This window comes from Maniola hyperantus, chromosome 17 (genome assembly GCF_902806685.2).
Source record: "Maniola hyperantus chromosome 17, iAphHyp1.2, whole genome shotgun sequence".
NCBI lineage: Eukaryota > Metazoa > Arthropoda > Insecta > Lepidoptera > Nymphalidae > Maniola > Maniola hyperantus.
In genome coordinates, this window is record NC_048552.1 from 4,081,464 (window position 1) to 4,099,682 (window position 18,219).

The 18,219-nt window shown below is 38.7% G+C and overlaps 1 protein-coding gene across 5 annotated transcripts in view; it reads left to right on the forward strand.

The window, feature by feature from the left end:
* Positions 1-18,219, forward strand: part of LOC117990240 (voltage-dependent calcium channel subunit alpha-2/delta-3-like) — a 28,136-nt gene that overhangs the window by 9,390 nt on the left and 527 nt on the right. For 4 of the 5 annotated variants that reach the window (XM_034977703.2, XM_069504222.1, XM_069504223.1 and 1 more), the window contains 16 exons: positions 86-178; positions 1,508-1,531; positions 1,898-1,924; positions 3,910-3,990; positions 5,151-5,225; positions 6,392-6,499; positions 6,835-7,094; positions 8,186-8,343; positions 9,736-9,864; positions 12,089-12,282; positions 13,146-13,280; positions 13,736-14,011; positions 14,842-14,938; positions 15,530-15,696; positions 17,043-17,204; positions 17,924-18,049. In XM_034977703.2, coding sequence (XP_034833594.1) covers positions 86-178; positions 1,508-1,531; positions 1,898-1,924; positions 3,910-3,990; positions 5,151-5,225; positions 6,392-6,499; positions 6,835-7,094; positions 8,186-8,343; positions 9,736-9,864; positions 12,089-12,282; positions 13,146-13,280; positions 13,736-14,011; positions 14,842-14,938; positions 15,530-15,696; positions 17,043-17,204; positions 17,924-18,049 — 2,112 coding nt within the window. The remainder of the gene's footprint in view (positions 1-85; positions 179-1,507; positions 1,532-1,897; positions 1,925-3,909; positions 3,991-5,150; positions 5,226-6,391; positions 6,500-6,834; positions 7,095-8,185; positions 8,344-9,735; positions 9,865-12,088; positions 12,283-13,145; positions 13,281-13,735; positions 14,012-14,841; positions 14,939-15,529; positions 15,697-17,042; positions 17,205-17,923; positions 18,050-18,219) is intronic. The other variant, XM_069504221.1, reaches the window with a different exon arrangement.

Below are 18,219 nucleotides of genomic sequence, written 5' to 3' on the forward strand. Positions count from 1 at the left end.
CTTATAATTAGCACCTGCTAGCATAAATAGTACTTAATGCAAACTATGTTTGTATATAAAAATAGAAGTGAAATATTTTTTGTAGGAAAGATATGGCCAATATTACGAGAGTGAAGATATAAACTACAGGCTACAAGTCAGCGTTTCAGTGCCCGCCTTCGACAGCACCACTGTTGAAGTAAGTCGTTGGATAGAGGCGATGCGTTGCTGCGCGGAAGTCCCCACGATACCTAAGGAACAACAAGCTTTATCTTCTTTGATAGCTTTATCTAAGTAACTTGCTATTACCCACTAGGATATTCAAAAAAAAAATTAAAAGAAATTAAGAAGCCTTTGTACGCTGCAGCTATTTGATAAGATACTTGTATGTTTGTCGATGTGTTTATTTAAGTATGTGTGCACTGTGCAGTAAAGTATTAATAATTAAAAATTCTTGCAGTTATGAATTTGTAGGTAATAGTGCGCAGTGCGTGCTTTAGAGATTTTGAGAATTTTCTTCCGCTGAAAAAAAACTGGACAAGGGCGAGTTGAATACACGTGGAGAGATATTCAAAATTCATACTTTATAAGTAAAACAATTACGACGACACATGTCCGTGTTTGGGACGCAAAAATGTACCAAATTTTAACTTAATCGGTCCAGTACATTCGGAGCAAAATGGTTGTGACAGACGGACAGGATCCTATAAAGGTTTCGATTTTTCATTCAGACAACGGAATACTAAAAAGAGGATTTATATGGTAGTGCGTATTGCTTGCATGGTTACTTGCTTTTCCTTTGAATTTAGTAGCGGTTAGCACGCTATATATTGTAGGTACCGTATTCATTGTTGTTCCTTGAAGAATTTTGTCGGTGTCTTATTATTTATAACTAGGTCCCCGCGACTTCGTCCGCATGAACTACACAAATAAATTTCAGACCCCTATTTTAGCCCCTTATGGGTTGAATTTTCAAAAATCCTTTCTTAGCAGATGTCTACGTCATAATAGCTGCATGCCAAATTTCAGCCCGATCCGTCCAGTAGTTTGAGCTGTGCGTTGATAGATCAGTCCGTCAGTCAGTCAGTCAGAAGGAAAAGGTGACTGACTGACTGACTGGTCTATCAACGCACAGCTCAAACTACTGGATGGATCGGGCTGAAATTTGGCATACAGATAGCTATTATGACGTAGGCATCCGCTAAGAAAGGATTTTTGTAAATTCAACTCCTAAGGGGGTGAATTAGGGGTTTGAAATTTGTGTAGTCCACGCGGACGAAGTCGCGAACATAAGCTAGTTTTATATATTTAGATTAGACAGTAAAAGCATAACAACATAATCCAAGCCAAGTACCTAATTATTCAATTTATTGTTGTTTTGTACCGGCGCGGTGTACTTAGGTAATCTTTGTCAGGCGATAAAGTTCTCAGAAATGTTATAAATCTTAAACTTAATCTTATTGCTGTAAAAATATTTAAAGACTTAAGTATGCAAACAAAATGAATGACAGTTTTTCTTTCTTTTCAGAATATTACAATAGTACTTGAAGAGGTAAGACATATTTTTTAAAGATTAAGTAAGTAGGTAAATAGATAAGTACAGTTTTCCACTACTATACTTAAAATTCTTGACTTAAGCTAATACATGATTATACCTATTAATAAAGAGATAAGAGTTAAGTAAGCGATAAAAAGAGAGGCACTTATTAAGTAGGGTAGGCCATAGCGCTATGCAAGAGAATAGGTACCTATGTGGCTACTTACTAATAATATTTTATTAAACATAGATGTAGATATTTATATACGCAAGAATATCTGTTTTCATCATGTATAGCAGGTATTAGTCACTTCCTTCGCAGTATTACCTAATCAATCACTTGAATTAATTATTTACTTATCGTTATCTATTTAATTTCAGGAAAAACAAAGGAATTCTACCAGAACGGTAACGTACAGTCCAAATATTTTCTAATTTTCTAGAGATTGAATTAGGTTGAAACTTTTGTGTTGAAATAATCACTATCCCTATTATGAATGCGAAAGTGTTTGTTTGTTGGTTTGTTCTTCAATCACGTCGCAACGGAGCAACGGATCAACGTGATTTTTTCATGGGTATAGTTTAAGACCTGGAGAGTGAAATAGGCTACTTTTTATCTCGGAAAATCAAAGAGTTCCCACGGGATTTTTTAAAACCTAAATCCACGCGTACGAAGTCGCGGGCATCAGCTAGTAAAACAATAAAAAGTTAAATTTACTGCGCATGACAACTGGGTACCTTTACTAGATGTTAATGGATGTAGCACCGAAACTACGTTAGTGTTCTTTATCGGATTTAAGGATTTTCGATAAGAAGCAATAATTTTAATCCAAATTTTATACTTTAATCCCTTAAGAGCCTTGTACACCTTGGCCAAACAAGCTCGGCAAATGCTCTCGGTGAACCTTGAATGAAGAGTTAGTCGCGTGCGGCATGTTCCTGACCGGTTTGCCGAGTAGGTTTTTTTAAAATTCAGATACAACTTAGCCCTTGATTGCTATCTCACCTCGTAGTAAGTGATGATGTAATCTAAGATGGATGCCGTCTAACTTGGAAGGGATATGGCAGTTTTTTTTGCTTTTTGCTTTTTGTGTTTGGGTTTTGTGTTTTGGACAAACATCAAAATAATTTAGCGCAATTCGTAATAGCGTTCACACGTTGACCAGTAGTTACTCGCCGTACACATTAGGCCAATGTAGGTATATTGGAGCCATTTTATTTAAAGACTTAATTTAGGTATATAAAATTCATGTTATTTTCACTTCGTACCACAACTCCTTTCTGTGGCAATAATATGGGCTGTGGATGATGATGACAATATTAGTATGGTTATCATTTTATCATTCATCATATTCATCATCACCATTTCAGAGTACGTCTACAGCTGAACAGGCATTTCCAAACCAGCGCCACCAACGCCCAGTCCGTTACAGTCCCGTTACTCTTTTTAACCGACTTCAAAAAAAGGAGGAGGTTCTCAATTCGTCGGAATCTTTTTTTTTTTTTTTTTTGTATGTTCCCCGATTACTCAAAGACGCCTGGACCGATTTTGAAAATTCTTTTTTTGTTTGAAAGGGTATACTTCAAAGTTGGTCCCATTTAAATTTGGTGAAGATCTGATGAACATCTTCGAAGATAGATAATGGAACTCCTCAACGGATAAGAGTAAATTGCTCGCGATCAGTGTAATAGCTTAGTAAACAGTAGATTTTTAACCAGGCATAGCATATTTATATACCATGGGGCCACTAAAAATTGTGAAATTAATTTTTTTTACAAAAAAAAAAAAAACGACTTCGATACACAAACACTAAAAATTGAAAAATAATTTAATTTATTACCGAATATATTATGTGTACAAGAGTTGATATAGTTCCATAATAATATTTTTTGGGGTCGGTGCCAATTAGCTTCAGCTGCGCGAATCGTCTAGACTTCGAATTTTTATGAGACTCCACAATGGCACCTCATTGGCACCGACCCCAAAAAATATTATTATGGAACTATATCAACTCTTGTATACATAATATATTCGGTAATAAATTAAATTATTTTCAATTTTTAGTGTTTGTGTATTGAAGTCGGTTTTTATTTTTTTTGTAAAAATTTTTTTACTTATCATCTTATGAACAACCGCATTTAAAACATCACAAATGAAATAATTCCTACCTTTCTTATCAGTTTAAGTACCTACAGGAAAGCGAGTAAATATGTGAGCAAATCTTCAGGCAAAGTAGTCAACAAAATGGATTAATCATTTTTAAACAGTATAAATTTGATAGGTACTTACGATAACAGAATCCGGACTTGTAAAATACCTATCCAGCGTAGGATTGCGTGACTAGTTCCTTGATATCAAAAAAAAGTTGAGTAATAAAACTTATAATTTTCAGTATCCTGTTAACCGACTTTTGGGCGTAGCGGGAGTTGACATACCAATCGACCATCTCAAGCTGATACTTCCCTATCATTTGGTAAGTAGGAAAAGACGTCCCTAGAAGCGTATAAAAGTAACGCATTAAACACATAATCCTCCATTGGGCTTCGCCACAGTCGAGTAAAAAGTAATATAAAAACCGGCCAAGTGCGAGTCAGGCTCGCGCAACGAGGGTTGCGTACAAAAGTCCTATTTTTTCGACATTTTGCATGATAATTCAAAAACCATGATGCTTAAAAATAAATAAAAATCTGTTCTAGAATCCACAGATAAAGCCCTTTCATATGATACCCCACTTGATATAGTTATCTTACTTCAAATATTGAAAATACTAATTTTAGTTCATGACCACAATTTAATCTTTTTTGTGTGATTTAACCACAAATTCACGGTTTTCAGATTTTTCCCCTAATGTCTGCTATAAGACCTACCTACCTGCCAAATTTCATGATTCTAGGTCAACGGGAAGTACCCTGTAGGTTTCTTGACAAACAGACAGACAGACAGACAACAAAGTGATCCTATAAGGATTCCGTTTTTCCTTTTGAGGCACGGAACCCTAAAAATTGTGAATGTGCTCACCGCAAAGAACTCGCTCTAATATTATTTCAATAGTACTTATTCGAATTCAGCGTTGGTCTTACTAGTATAGTAGGTATACAGCAAGTGGCAGAAAATAATGTACATCGACCTTTAGAACATTATATAGACATTTCGGCTTTGTAGAGCGTTGTCTTTGGTACTATAGGTATCTATGTGAAGTTTTGTCGGTCTCAAGGACAGAGACAATGCCCTATACAATTTACAAATCTACGCTGCATGCTATGCGCTACTCTCATGCGCACATAATCAATAATAGAAACTAGGTATATTTAAAATCAACATCGTGACCCTAATGACGTCATCTTCCTCTTCAAAGGGTTTATCACAAGTAATCTTGGCGATAACGTTCCTACTTACCTATGCCTACCTACTTTTACGTAATGATAAAATTAATTAAGACGTATCTACTTTTGTTTTAAATACTTAGGCAAAAATGTGTTGTAATTCTACGCGTTATATACCTAAGTGCCTATTCGATTTTTCTGTAACAAAACAAATGATTGAATCTGAGGCTGAAAAACCATATGATATGTCACTTAGTAATAAAATCTGATTATCAAAATAGGTAGGTACCTAATGTAATTTTTTTTAAAGGTCGGAGCAGGAGGATCATTATTTATAGTGGATCATCGCGGCAATATCGTAACCCACGAAAACTCCAAGCCAGTCGTAAGTATCGACGAGGATCATCGAGTCACAGTAAGCGGCCGAAAGTGATGAACATCGGCCTTTAGAATGACATTTCAGGTTTGTAGAGTGTTGTCTCTGTCACTTATACCCATATGACGTTTTGGCGGTTTCAACGACCGAGACAGTGCTCTACAAACCTCCTATCTACTTCTAAAGATCGATGTTCATCACTTTTGGCTACGTACTGTAGTTTATATATTTTTATTTATTCAGATAAGTATTACAAGTTAAAGCCTTTAATTGCAATCGGAGCGGGCTACCCTGGAAGGGGTATGGCAGTTTTTTATTAAATCCATACCCACATTGTTTCTACACGGCATCGTAACGGAACGCTAAATTGCTTGGCGGCATGAATTTGCCAGTAGGGTGGTAACTAGCCACGGCCGGAGCCTCCCACAGACCAGACCAGATTAGAGAAAATTTAGAAATTATAAAATTTCTCCTGCCGGAAATCGAACCCGATAATAAGGTCATATCTTGCGCTCACCTCTGCGTCAGGATGGTCGTCAAATTCGTCAGTCGTCAAAATATTGGTTAGAATATAGGTAGGCACAATATGATAGGCAATACGCGATACTAATCGAGCGAAATCTTTTTTGCGTTTTGTCCGCGCACCTAAATATGGCGCTCTTCATCATTTCACGGCCCATCCGTGTTTACCAACTTTGACGGAAATTGGTACAGAGATATCTTACATCCTGAGGAAGGACATTTTAATCCTGGAAAATCAAAGAGTTCCCGCGGCATTAAACATGGCTATTTCCACGCGGGCGAAGCCGCGTGCATCATACCTATTTATTATTGTAATAAGTTACTCCATTTTCATATCAAACTCGTCCTTTATAACTACTATTATGTACTTATATACATATACCTAAAAAGCAGGTTATATGATTACCTAGATAGATATTTTCATATCTTTTTTCATATTCGCTACCTACCTACATAATAAATATTATGACCAACAGAAAAACTACAACTGAAAGCCACTTCGAAACCTAAAAATTTTAAAATATTTGTTTAGGTTTAATGCATTTCATATTCAATATAATATTTCCTATGTAATGGAATGGAAAAGTATATAATATGTGTGTAATGGTATAAGTATTGTGATACCAATATTTTTAAAGATCTTACTATTTCAGTTCGACGGGGATATCTTGAGGCCAGGATACCGCACTGTCGATTTCCTTGATGTAGAGCAGCCCGCCAAAGATCATTTACCACGTAACTATCCTCAGGAATGGTTGGATGTATGTGATTTTCTTATGTTAAATATTCATATTAAGTACAAATAAATAAAATATTTTCGTTATTTTAATGAATAAAATCATAATTTAAAATAAATTCATTTACGAGAATTCTCAATAAAATTTAAAAAATATATAAGTATACCTACTCGTTATGTTTCCTGATACGTGTATGTTCTGTTTTAATCCCTGAATAAAGTAATCTTACGACAGAAGATTATGACTGATAATTAATTTTTACTAAGTGAAAATTATCTATCAACTTTTTATATTTTTTCATATTTGCATATGAATATAAAAGAACTTCTCTAAATTAAGTATATAAAGCTTTTTTTCAGTTTAGAAACAGTGTAGTAATCGACCATCCAAGCGGTCACAAGACGATGGAAGCTAAAAGTATATTTGAAGGAGGAATGCGAATACTCTTAGAGAAAAAGGACTATTTCTGGAAGCGCGTAATGAACCACTACACTGTGGTGGCATCTTTGCCGAAATATAACACGAAGCACGCAGTTCCTGATGGAGCGTTCACGCAAAAGGTGGCTGAAGAAGCGTGGAAGGCTTTAAATACTACTGAGTTTTCAGTGCATCCGGACTGGTTAGTTTAAAAAAAACCGGCCAAGTGCGAGTCAGGCTCGCGCAATGAGGGTTCCGTACTACAGTCGTATTTTTTCGACATATTGCACGATAATTCAAAAACTATGATACATAAAAATAAATAAAAATCTGTTTTAGAATGCACAAGTGAAGACCTTTCATATGGTACCCCACTTGATATAGTTATCTCACTTAGAAAATTGAAAATACTAATAATTAGTTTATGACCACAATTTTTTGTTTGTTTGATGCAACCCTAAATTCACGGTTTTCAGATTTTTCCCCAAATGTCAGCTATAAGATCTACCTACCTGCCAAATTTAATGATTCTAGGTCAACGGGAAGTACCCTGTAGGTTTCTTGACAGACAGACAGATATAGACAACAAAGTGATCCTATAAGGGTTCTGTTTTTCCTTTTGAGGTACGGAACCCTAAAAATGGGTACATTGCCATTACATTGAGGGGTTTGGTAAACTTGTGGCAAAATACTTTCACACGCCACAGTCTCGCACGGCCTATATTCAACGGTCTTGTAGGACTCGTTTGATGTCGCCTGTCCACCTAGTCAGAGTTCTGCCAATCCCAAGCTACATTAATGGTACGGCTATACTTACTATTTGCGTTTAAATGTTTTTACGAAATTCGGTATTGAGATATGTTGCATCTCGGGAACAGGCTACTACGGATAGGATACTTTTGTCCTGGAAAATCAAAAGTTCCCACGGGGTTTTTAAAAACCTAAATCCACGGGGGCGAAGCCGCGGGCATCAGCTAGTTTTTCATAAGTTTGGTAATAAATCAGCCGGCCGTCTAATATCAGACGTTACATTCTGTGACAACGAATAGTACTTACCTGCATCTTTGTTGTAGTACTTCGCAGATTTGTTTCGCAGTATTAGATATTTCCCAGCAAAACAAAGAGTTCTCGCGGGATTCAGAAAAATCTATATTCGCGCCAACCATTCAGGGCTAGCGCGAATGTACGGAAAGTTACGAGTGCCGCCGGCCACACAATTCTCGATATATTATCACTAATTCATTTCCGAATCCCGAGTGGAGCTGAACCATAAAAGTTATTTCAAATTTTTAGGTTGTATTGCCAACACGTGGACCCCCACTTCGAACGACGAGAGGACGAGGTGCTGCATTTCATTGAGAGGCGGAAAAACGAAACTAATTTTCCTATGAGGAAAATTACACATTTGTTTACGCCGATCAAGCCCACCGTGCGAGAGCAAACTTATCAATGTAATTACATCTTTAAATATGTACTTACTTATAATGTAACTAGCTGATGCTCGCGACTTCATCCGTGTGGACTACACTTTCACCCCCTTAGGGGTTGAATTTTCAAAAATCCTTTCTTAGCGGATGCCTACGTCATAATAGCTATCTATTATTAATGTTTGTCCATCAGAGTAATCAGAATCTGAATAATGAAACTTTTTTTATAAATTTATAGACAGCGCTTGACTGCAATCAGACCTGGTGGCAAGTAATGATGCTGCCTAAGATGGAGCGCGCTTGCTAGAAGATGCCTATTCATGACTTTTGACTTGAAGGTACCCATATTATAATTGGAGGGGAAAACTGATGCTGGAAGAGTGTTCCAAATCTTAGCGGTTCGGTTAGACATGATTATAACTTCGGCTATTTTCAATGAAGCCGAAGATTTGGTCAAAGGAGATTTTTGGCCGAAGGTGGCCGAAGGCGAAGATTCGGTCAGACACTATTGTTTCCGCAACACGCACTTATACTCGTATATATCAATCAATCACAACAAGTATGACGTTTACAGAACAAGAACATATAGATAACATTCATATCCCCTTATACTTCGATGCCTAATGGCTAGATAACTTATCGATCATCCTTATATTATCATACCTTTATAACGATCTGGGCAATCGTTACTTATCTTCGATGATATACATCTTTACGTAGGCGTAGACCTAATTGGCTAAAGAAATTTTTAAATGTTACTTGGTTATCAGCTGTTATTGATTGATAAACACCTACTTACTTAATAAAAATATCTGCTTCTCCGAAAATGTTTTTTTTCCAAGATACAATCAAATCAGACGGCCCAATTTAGTTTAAAAAAGTCAACTCATGCCCCTAATCTAGAAAAAAATCTAATAAAAGGTCTGTGAACTGTTTTTGGTAGTCTACTAATCATCGACACCATTACATTATCATCTTACAAATCCAACAAATGACAATCAAAAAATGTACAATGATTTTACTTTGACTTTGATTATTTTCAAGGTGGCCACTGCTCAGTGCTCACACTGTACTTATCTATGAAAAACCCAGCCAAGTGCGAGTCAGACTTGCGCACTGAGGGTTGCGTACTACAGTCGTATTTTAAGACATTTTGCAGGATAAATCAAACCGTACTTTTGACATGAAAGTTGACCCACGTGAAAAGTCATTTTGTATGGACTAATGAACTTATAGATCGCGGGGCGTGTATGCTTAACTTCCTGCGCTGTGAGTTGTAATTTGTAATGTAATTGAACATGCACTAAGGCTGAGATTTACAGAGCGTACTTTGTCTTTGCTCAAAAGTTAAAACGCGACATAATTACGTCTCATAATTCTACAGATCTCAGCCAAAGACTAATTTGCCCTGCTTAGGTAATGAAGAGTTGATGGTGCGACTGAGCAAGGAGGCGGTGGCAACATATCGCTGGATGCAGAACGAAGACGCCGAAGAAACTTGCTCTGCCTGCCAGCTCGGCTCGACTGTAGCATTCTTTGCCAGCGGTAACTTTGAAACTACTTATTGCATTGACTTTTAAAATTCAATTCGAATAGTAAGTAATTAGATACTTTCAAAATCCATATCCTAATTTACATAAAATTTAAATCCGGAATTTCTCTCTATACCAACCTGCCGGCTTCAAAACTTTTTGTTCTACATTTTTCGGTTACCCACTCGAACACCTTATACATTCTACTAAGTACTACTACCTACTTACTAGTCAATTAGTAAGTACTTAGGATTAGGTAGGGGGAGTCCGGGAGAGTATACCCGCCTTCCACTAAAATGCTCATAAATCTTTATATACTAAAAAATCGCTATTTTCTATAAATTGTATCTTAAGCTGCACTATTTAGCTATATTTTCTCTTAATAAAGTTTGATACATAAGTAATAGTTTATGAGTAATTAACGATTTCTACCAAAGTGACATTCGGCTAATATCTCCCACCTGGGTGGGAGACTTGACCCCCCAAGTGGGGAGCCTTTACCCGGGTACAAAAATAAGCAAAATAATCATTACAAATTATAATTCTATAAAAAAAATTAATCATACAAATATGACACATAGTATTTTGTAGTAAATGAGAATTCCTTTTTTGATTGGAGCAATTAATACAAATAAACTGCTCCTCATCATGTCTTTATCATATTTGGACAGTCCAACGGATTTCATGGTCATAAGTCTCATGTTTATAACTTTCTCTTCTGCACATCTGAAACAAAACCAATTATCAATTTCATCTCCTACTTCATCCCATGGACTATCAGAGCTATTATCATGCTTGGGTTCTTCGTCAGGGTCTGTCTAACCGTCACTTGACTGTAAAACTTGTCTTTTCAATGGTCTTTTTACTGTCTCTTTCTTTTCGCTTTACCTTTTTGTTTTTTAAGTTATTTTAATTTTCTTATTTTTTGGTGCATAATCATCTATATCATCATCTAGGTCTAGTTTTTCTGGCGTTTTTTTTAAAAATTTTAGTTTTTCTGGGCTGTCTACCACGACGAAGGAGCAGCCTTTGGAATTGAACGAATCATTTGTGGTACAACTATTTTCGGTCTATGTCGTAAATCAGAATCTACCGTTGTCACATCCAGATTTTGAGATGTAGAAGCTACCTCTTCTGATTGTCTTAATATTGCAATTGGTTGCTCAGATTTTTTCCTCAGTCAAAATTGATGGTGAATTGGCTCTAGCCGCCGCAGATAGATTCATGAATACTAATGCTGATGTTGAAGGCTCTGACTGACGTTGTACAGTAGATGATGAAGGTAATGAAGGAAGGCAGGACGATCGTGGTTACATCTGGAGGTAATACAAAAATATTATTGCCGGAGAAACAACGGGCGAGTTTACCCGGGGTAAAGTCTCCTCCCGACTCCAGGTTAATGTCTCCCACCCCACACAAATCTGTCAGTTATTACATTTTTATAAAAAACTATGACACTTAAGTAAAAGCTGTCTGCCGTAAATGTTACTAGGATAATTACAGTTACGATGTATATAAATGATATACTGGAATCTATTCACAGTAAGAAACAGAAATCAAATATCGAAAATTTAAAAAATTTACTTACCGGCACGAAATTTTTTAGTTACTTCTCACTACTAAACCAAACTGCCGATCGAAACGGTATCTCGTGAGCGAGGTGGGAGGCGTCTATGGAGGCTAAGAAGTGTGGCAAAGTCGCAATATCTAGTTCCACAAAGATTCTATGAGCAGTGGCTAATGTCTCCTACCTGCTAAACTCTCCCGGACTCCCCCTACTGGTTAAAATACTGAGAAAAAAATTTATTTATAAGTTTCTCTCACTAAATTAGGCAGTCTGCGTGAAATTCATTTCATAAATTCAAAACTTAGGTATATACCTACCTATATTCACCGACAAAACCCGATATTCACGAGCGCCATCGATCTCGCTAAGACTAGGATATCCGTGGTTGAATGGAAGCAAGGAGAGTGTTAAACAGACTTAATTTTGGGGTCGCGTCTTCGTTGTGACTTGTGAGTCAGGCGCAGATCTCTCTAGTAAATGCCGCACAATACATCTACACTGCGACAAGGCTATCTTGGCGCGTGGCAAAAATCAGAACTAACGTTGTCGTCAAGTGTCCCCTTTGTTCTTGTTTGAATAGTCTAAGCCTTTGTGCTCCAACAGCGCCCCCTGTCAATGTCATTCAAGTGCCAATAGAGCCTTGTCGCACTGTATGATCTATTGTCAACAGAAAGTGGTCTCACGCGGTGGCAGCTGTACAGCGCGACGAGCCGGCACGCGGAGCCGCCGGCACACAACCTGTGGTTGCGCGGACCTGAGGAGCCGTGGTACAGACGCGCTGCTGCGGCGCCTGACAGACTTGTGATACACGTGCCCGTCGCGCCTATACGCGTGCTGAGGAACAGCGACGCTTCTCCTCCACCAGTTAGTTAAATTTATATCCTTTCTGTGCGAGCGGTGATAGCCTGGTGACCTTAAAAGTTTAAGACATAGACCAAGCTCTATTCGGGTGGCACACACCTCTAACTTTTCAGAGTTATGTTCTTTTTACGTAATTGAATACCACTTGCTTTAACGATGAAGGAAACATTGTTAGGAAACATTGTTAGGAAACTGTATGCCTGAGAGTTCTCCATAATGTTCTCAAAAGGTGAATGAAGTCTGCCAATCCGCACTCATAGTCAGCGTGGTGGACTATGGGCAAACCCTTCTCATTCTGAAAAGAGACCCTTGCTCAATTGAGCTAGGGATGGATTGTTGATGATGATGATGATAATATTAGTAGCAGACATTCTATATGAAATGATCACCAAAGTTCTTCAATCAAATGCCAGCTTCACTTAGTGTGTAGTGTGTCTATGTAAAAGTTTTAGAAGAAAGCAGCCTCTTAACCAGTCCGCTGAAACTACGCGTCTTGCTATGTTGAGGTCACGGCTAAGTATCTCAAACCCGAACATCAGCGTAAAGGAGAGACTAGCCGAAGGACACAACCTCAGCTTGCCTATCTAAAAGTCGCTCAACCGCCTCAGAGCAGGGGTGGGGAAGTCTAGGGCAAACTTAGCGAGGTGGGGCTTCATCTCTGGACATGATACGGAGTGCATCTGCGGTCATCCGAGAGAGACCATTGCGCACATGACTGGGTGCCCTGTGTGCCCGACAACCTGCACGAACGAGGAGCTAGACGAGGCTACCGACCGAGCTATCGCGGTTGTGGCTTTTTGGGCTACCCGTATTTGAGGTGACCGTCGACTCGAGAAGAAGAAAAAGAAAAAGTTGACTGTTTTCAGCTAGGAGACAGATGGTATTGGTTGACAGCGGCGCGCACGCTCGGACACCCCAGCAAGGGCGTCGTGGGCGTGGCCGGCTACCACTTCTACCCGGAGCACTTGCGCGACGTGCTCAATAGCTACACTAACTTTCATGTAAGATTTCGTTATCTATGGAACCTTATCATACTATGTGTACTTACTACGAGTACCTACTGTGTTACCACTAACTTGTAACTACCTAAGTACTTTACTGTCATAACTTTAGGTACAAGATAATATTTTCTCGCGTACTTACCTCTCTTTGAGACGATTCAGTTGTTATGAAATCATACAGAATTTTTTCGGAAACTACAAGAAAACTATTATGTACTAGCTGATGCCCGCGACTTCGTTCGCGTGGATTTAGTTTTTTAAAAATCCCGGTTTTCCGGGACAAAGAGTAGCCTATGTCACTCTCCAGGTCTTTGACTATATCCATGCAAAAATTCACGTCAATCCGTAGCTCCGTTGCGACATGATTGAAGGACAAAACAACAAACAAACACACTTTCGCATTTATAATAAGGGTACTGATTACCAAAATTTTTAGTTTTGTTTAATACCTATAGTGTCCAGAAGGAGAAGAGGACGTGTGCGAACCACACTGCGACGGAATAATATGGACATGTCTCCTAATCGACGACGGCGGCTGGATAGTTTCATCCAATAGTCTTCTAGTAGAGGAGGCCCAGGCCGAGGAACCAATCACAGAGCACCTAGCTAACGCACATCCCGCGGTTATGTCCGCGTTGCTCAACGCTAATATTTTCAAGCTGCGCTGGGTACACGACTACCAGGCTGTTTGCTTTCCACCTGCTAAGGAAGAACTCATATCTGCAGCGCCCGTGAGTGAGACTGATTTATTACCCTCAATTCAAGGCAAGAGTGGATATAGGCAACTTTTAGGCAAGCGCGCTCCAGCCTAGAGACCTCATTGTTGTTTTTATAGGCATAATTGTCGTTAAGCGCAAGCTTATCTCATATAAAAAAATCATTTCATCCATACTAATATTAGAAATGTGAATAAGTGTCTGTCTGTCTGCAATTTTTTCACGGGCCATCCGTTTGACCGATTTTGACGAAAGTTACAGAGATAACTTGCATCTCAGAGACGGACATTAAACTATTTCCTGTCCCGGAAAATCAAAGAGTTCCCTAGGGATTTTTAAAACTTAGCATAAATGATGCACGTGGACGAAGTGGCGGGCATCATCTATTACAAAGATAGCTTGCATCCCGGAGAAGGATATCAGCTACTTTTTGTACCGGAAAATCAAAAAGTTTCCTTGGAAATTTTATAAACCTTACATCCATGCGGATATAGTTTCGTATAAAATATTTAATCGACGGATAAGTGGACCAATCAGTGTATAAATTAACAAACCTAACCAAAAATACGCAAATATGGAAACCTCGAGTTAGTCTGTTAAAGTATGAAATAGTTACCTTTAGGGCGTTTGTGCACTCATCCGTGATTTTACGGATCCATCAAAAAATACGAATCGAATGTACGTATTTGTATGACGACCACTTTGAAAAATCACGGATAAGAACCAAATACGAATGAGTGCACAAACGCCCTTACCACACGAGTAGATATATAGACTATAATATCTACTCGTGTGCCCTTACTTTTTTCGTAATTAAAAGGTAAAATATTCAGTATTGATTTCAGTTACTACCCTCAATTGTTCGATCCGTGTGGAACTCTGTGCAGCTACTGATACATGCCAGCAAAAACGTTTTCACTCTTCTCACCATATTAACTTCTTGTAAGTTGATCTTCAATGTGTTATATTAGAAGTTTAATCATGGAAATAATATAGTTATGGACATATAGTGAGCGCAAAACTAGTCTAAAGTGAACAGGAGGCGTATAATTAATTATGCATTGTACAAACATAGCTCTCGAAATCAAGATCTAGTTCTGTAATTTAAAGGACAGTGGAAAAATCTAACTTACTGCCCTTTCGATTACCACGGTAGAACTGTCAACAGTAAGAGCTACGGTACGGTAAATTTCCGTACGTTTTTTTCCCACAAAATCTGGGAACTATAGAACTATATGGAAGCGCGCGCACTGCGGAATCAATTCCGCATCGGATTTGATATATTTAAATTCAAATTCACGGATTTTAAAACGCATCGCAACTCACCGCAGCGTGGCCCGTGGTGCGCGCTAGCTCTTAGGCTCATTTCGCACTGCATCGGAAAACGAAATTAGGATCTAGTGCGCAACCCCTCATAAATATAAGTAAATCGTATAACGGCTACTTCGGATCGAGAACTCTCAGATTCGGAAAAGAGCCTAACACTGTTCATTAGTGAATAACGGGCTTTCTAATAATTAATTCGATTGCCAGGTACTGTCGTAAACAGTGACACGGAAGCAGAAAAGGAGAAGCGTCGGAAGCACATCAGGCGCGACTTCGAGCGCGAGAAGTATGAACGCCTCTACGACCCTCGTGTGCTTGTCAATAGAACGAGGTTCGCGGCGTGCGACCGCTCGCGAGCGCTCCATGAATTCCAGGTAAACTAAGAGAAAATAATTAAAAAAACGTTATGAGTAAGTAATGATATGCGATACAAACAAAATATAACGCGTCCAAACTAAGAAAGGAAAATCATGTCCGCCATATTGTGACGTTTTAGCTAGAAATATATTTTCTGTGGACAAAATGTATTGAAACATGTTTGGACGCGTTATATTAGAAAAACAGTACATCATCTCATACGATAGTAAGAAAAGTTCCAACTCTATCACTGACTAACTCGTCACCTCTCCAAACCTTGGACCTAGAAAGCCGAAATTTTGTACAGAGGTTCCCTTTATACCTTGACAAGAAAGAAGGCTGGATTTTTCGAAATTCCCTTGGCCACAGAATATAATATAATAGTACTAACGTACCATAGCAACGAAGCCGCGCCAGGTCGCTGCTACTATAGGTAGTATGACATTGACTAATGAGCTACGACTTACGACCCTCTACGGCGTAGCTGCGACTTGTAGCAGTAATAAAATTGTTTCTTTAGATTTAATTTTATCCAAGGATCATAGAGATAAAAAAATTAATATATTAAAACAGCTTTTTCACGCGACTTCGTCCGCATTGATAGATTTTGTCAAGTTAGTGATAGAATTTTTCTAATCCTAAACTATATTGAAAAACCTGAGCTGAGCCTGTACGTTGATACATCAGTCAGTCAGTTTGTCATAATTTTATATATTGTATAGATTGTAGAGATAGTCACAATATTATTGTCATCGGAATTCGGAATTGAATAAAGAGATCCAAAACGTAGCATGTCTACTAATGACTTCACTGCTATGAGCTACGTTCTACGACGCTCTACGCGGCGTAGAGGCTCTCAGACCATATGAGTAGCTCTAATTTCTTCTTGTTCACTATTTAAAATTATTTTTCATTTTAAAATATAAGGTGTTATTTAAACGTAAGGATGTCGTTCTGCAAAAGATCTGACTAAAAGGAAGAATATACTTTACTAGATAAGTTGGTAATAAAAAATGAAAGGACGATTCGGAGTACGCTTTACATGAAAACTTGTACCTAGCGAAGATGAAATTATTCTATCTAAAATGCAAGGGTTCCGTGGTGCCATTGCATAAATCTAGAATAAAATATGTTTAATCAATCTGCTTTAACGGTGAAGGAAAACATCGTGAGAAAACCTGCATAACTACTTGAGAGTTCTCCGTAGTGGTCTCAAAGTTGTGTGAAGTAAGTCTGCCAATCCGCATTTCTTCACATCTTCATCACACACAACAGACCTGTAGGTATACAGTCGTGTTCCGGCGATCGGTTGATCATGATGATGATGATGATCGATCTAATCAAATACCGGCATTATTCGCAGCGTACTCCCAAATCAATGGAACTGCTGAGACGGACTCCGAGTCCGTGCAAGTGGCCACTGATAGGCACCGACGTGCCGGGGACCAACTTGCTGCTACTGGCTGTGTACAACAACTGCACGAACTTGGGGAAGCCGGTCAACAACCCGTTTTATAATCAACTGGTAGGTAGAATAGAACAACTTATCAGAACTATTTGACAAACCCCGAGCCCATGCAAGTGGCCGCTGATAGGCACCGACATAGCGGGGACCAACTTGCTGCTACTGGCTGTTTACAACACTAGTAAACCGTTTCATAATCAACTAGTAAGTAAGCACTTAGATCTACTCCAATTGCATCTTTTATCTTATCTTACTCATTTTTGTCCGACAACTCAGTCGATAGACGTCAGAACATTTATGGGGACTCCCCACAGGCGGCAAAGCGACAAATGAGGAAGTTTCCAGTTTCCAGGCAACGTTCGATAAAATTTTCATAGACGGCGCTGAATACTACCACCACTAAAGATGAAAAATAATACCTATATCTAATGATCTTTGCTTTCGGGATATCTAAGGGTTCCATTCCACTCTTTTCAGAGTTAAAATCATTAAATTAAATTCGGAGCATTCTGAGTGGAGACTCGTTCTCAGTAGTGAGCGGTGATGATGATGATGATGATTAACCTAAAAGTATGTACATTAGTCAGCAAGAAATATTTTACATCGACCCTTAGATTTCGGCTTTGTGGGGTGGTTGTCTCTGTCACTCATACCTATGTGACGTTTGGTCGGTCTCAACGACGGAGCCAACGCTCTACGAAACCGCTATCTCTTTCTTAAGGTCGATGTAGATTAGTTTTTGACTCGTATTGTACTCTTTGTGTGTCGTGTGGTATCAGGTGACGATAGACGACGGAAACGAGGGGCGGGTGGCCGTGGCAGCCCGACTGGCCTGTTGGCGCAACCGCGTGCCGCTGCCGGCGCGCGCCACGCACACCCCGTGCTATCCGCACAACTATTCATACGTGAGTAGAGACTTTTAAAATATGCTTGATCTCCGAAGAAAGACAGAGGAAAGACCGATTTCGGCTGCGAAACTAACAGATGCCTACTTCATCCACGTGGATTTAGGATTGTTAAAAAGCCAATTTTTCAAGACTGAATTTCCGTGATAAAATAACTACCATGTGTACAT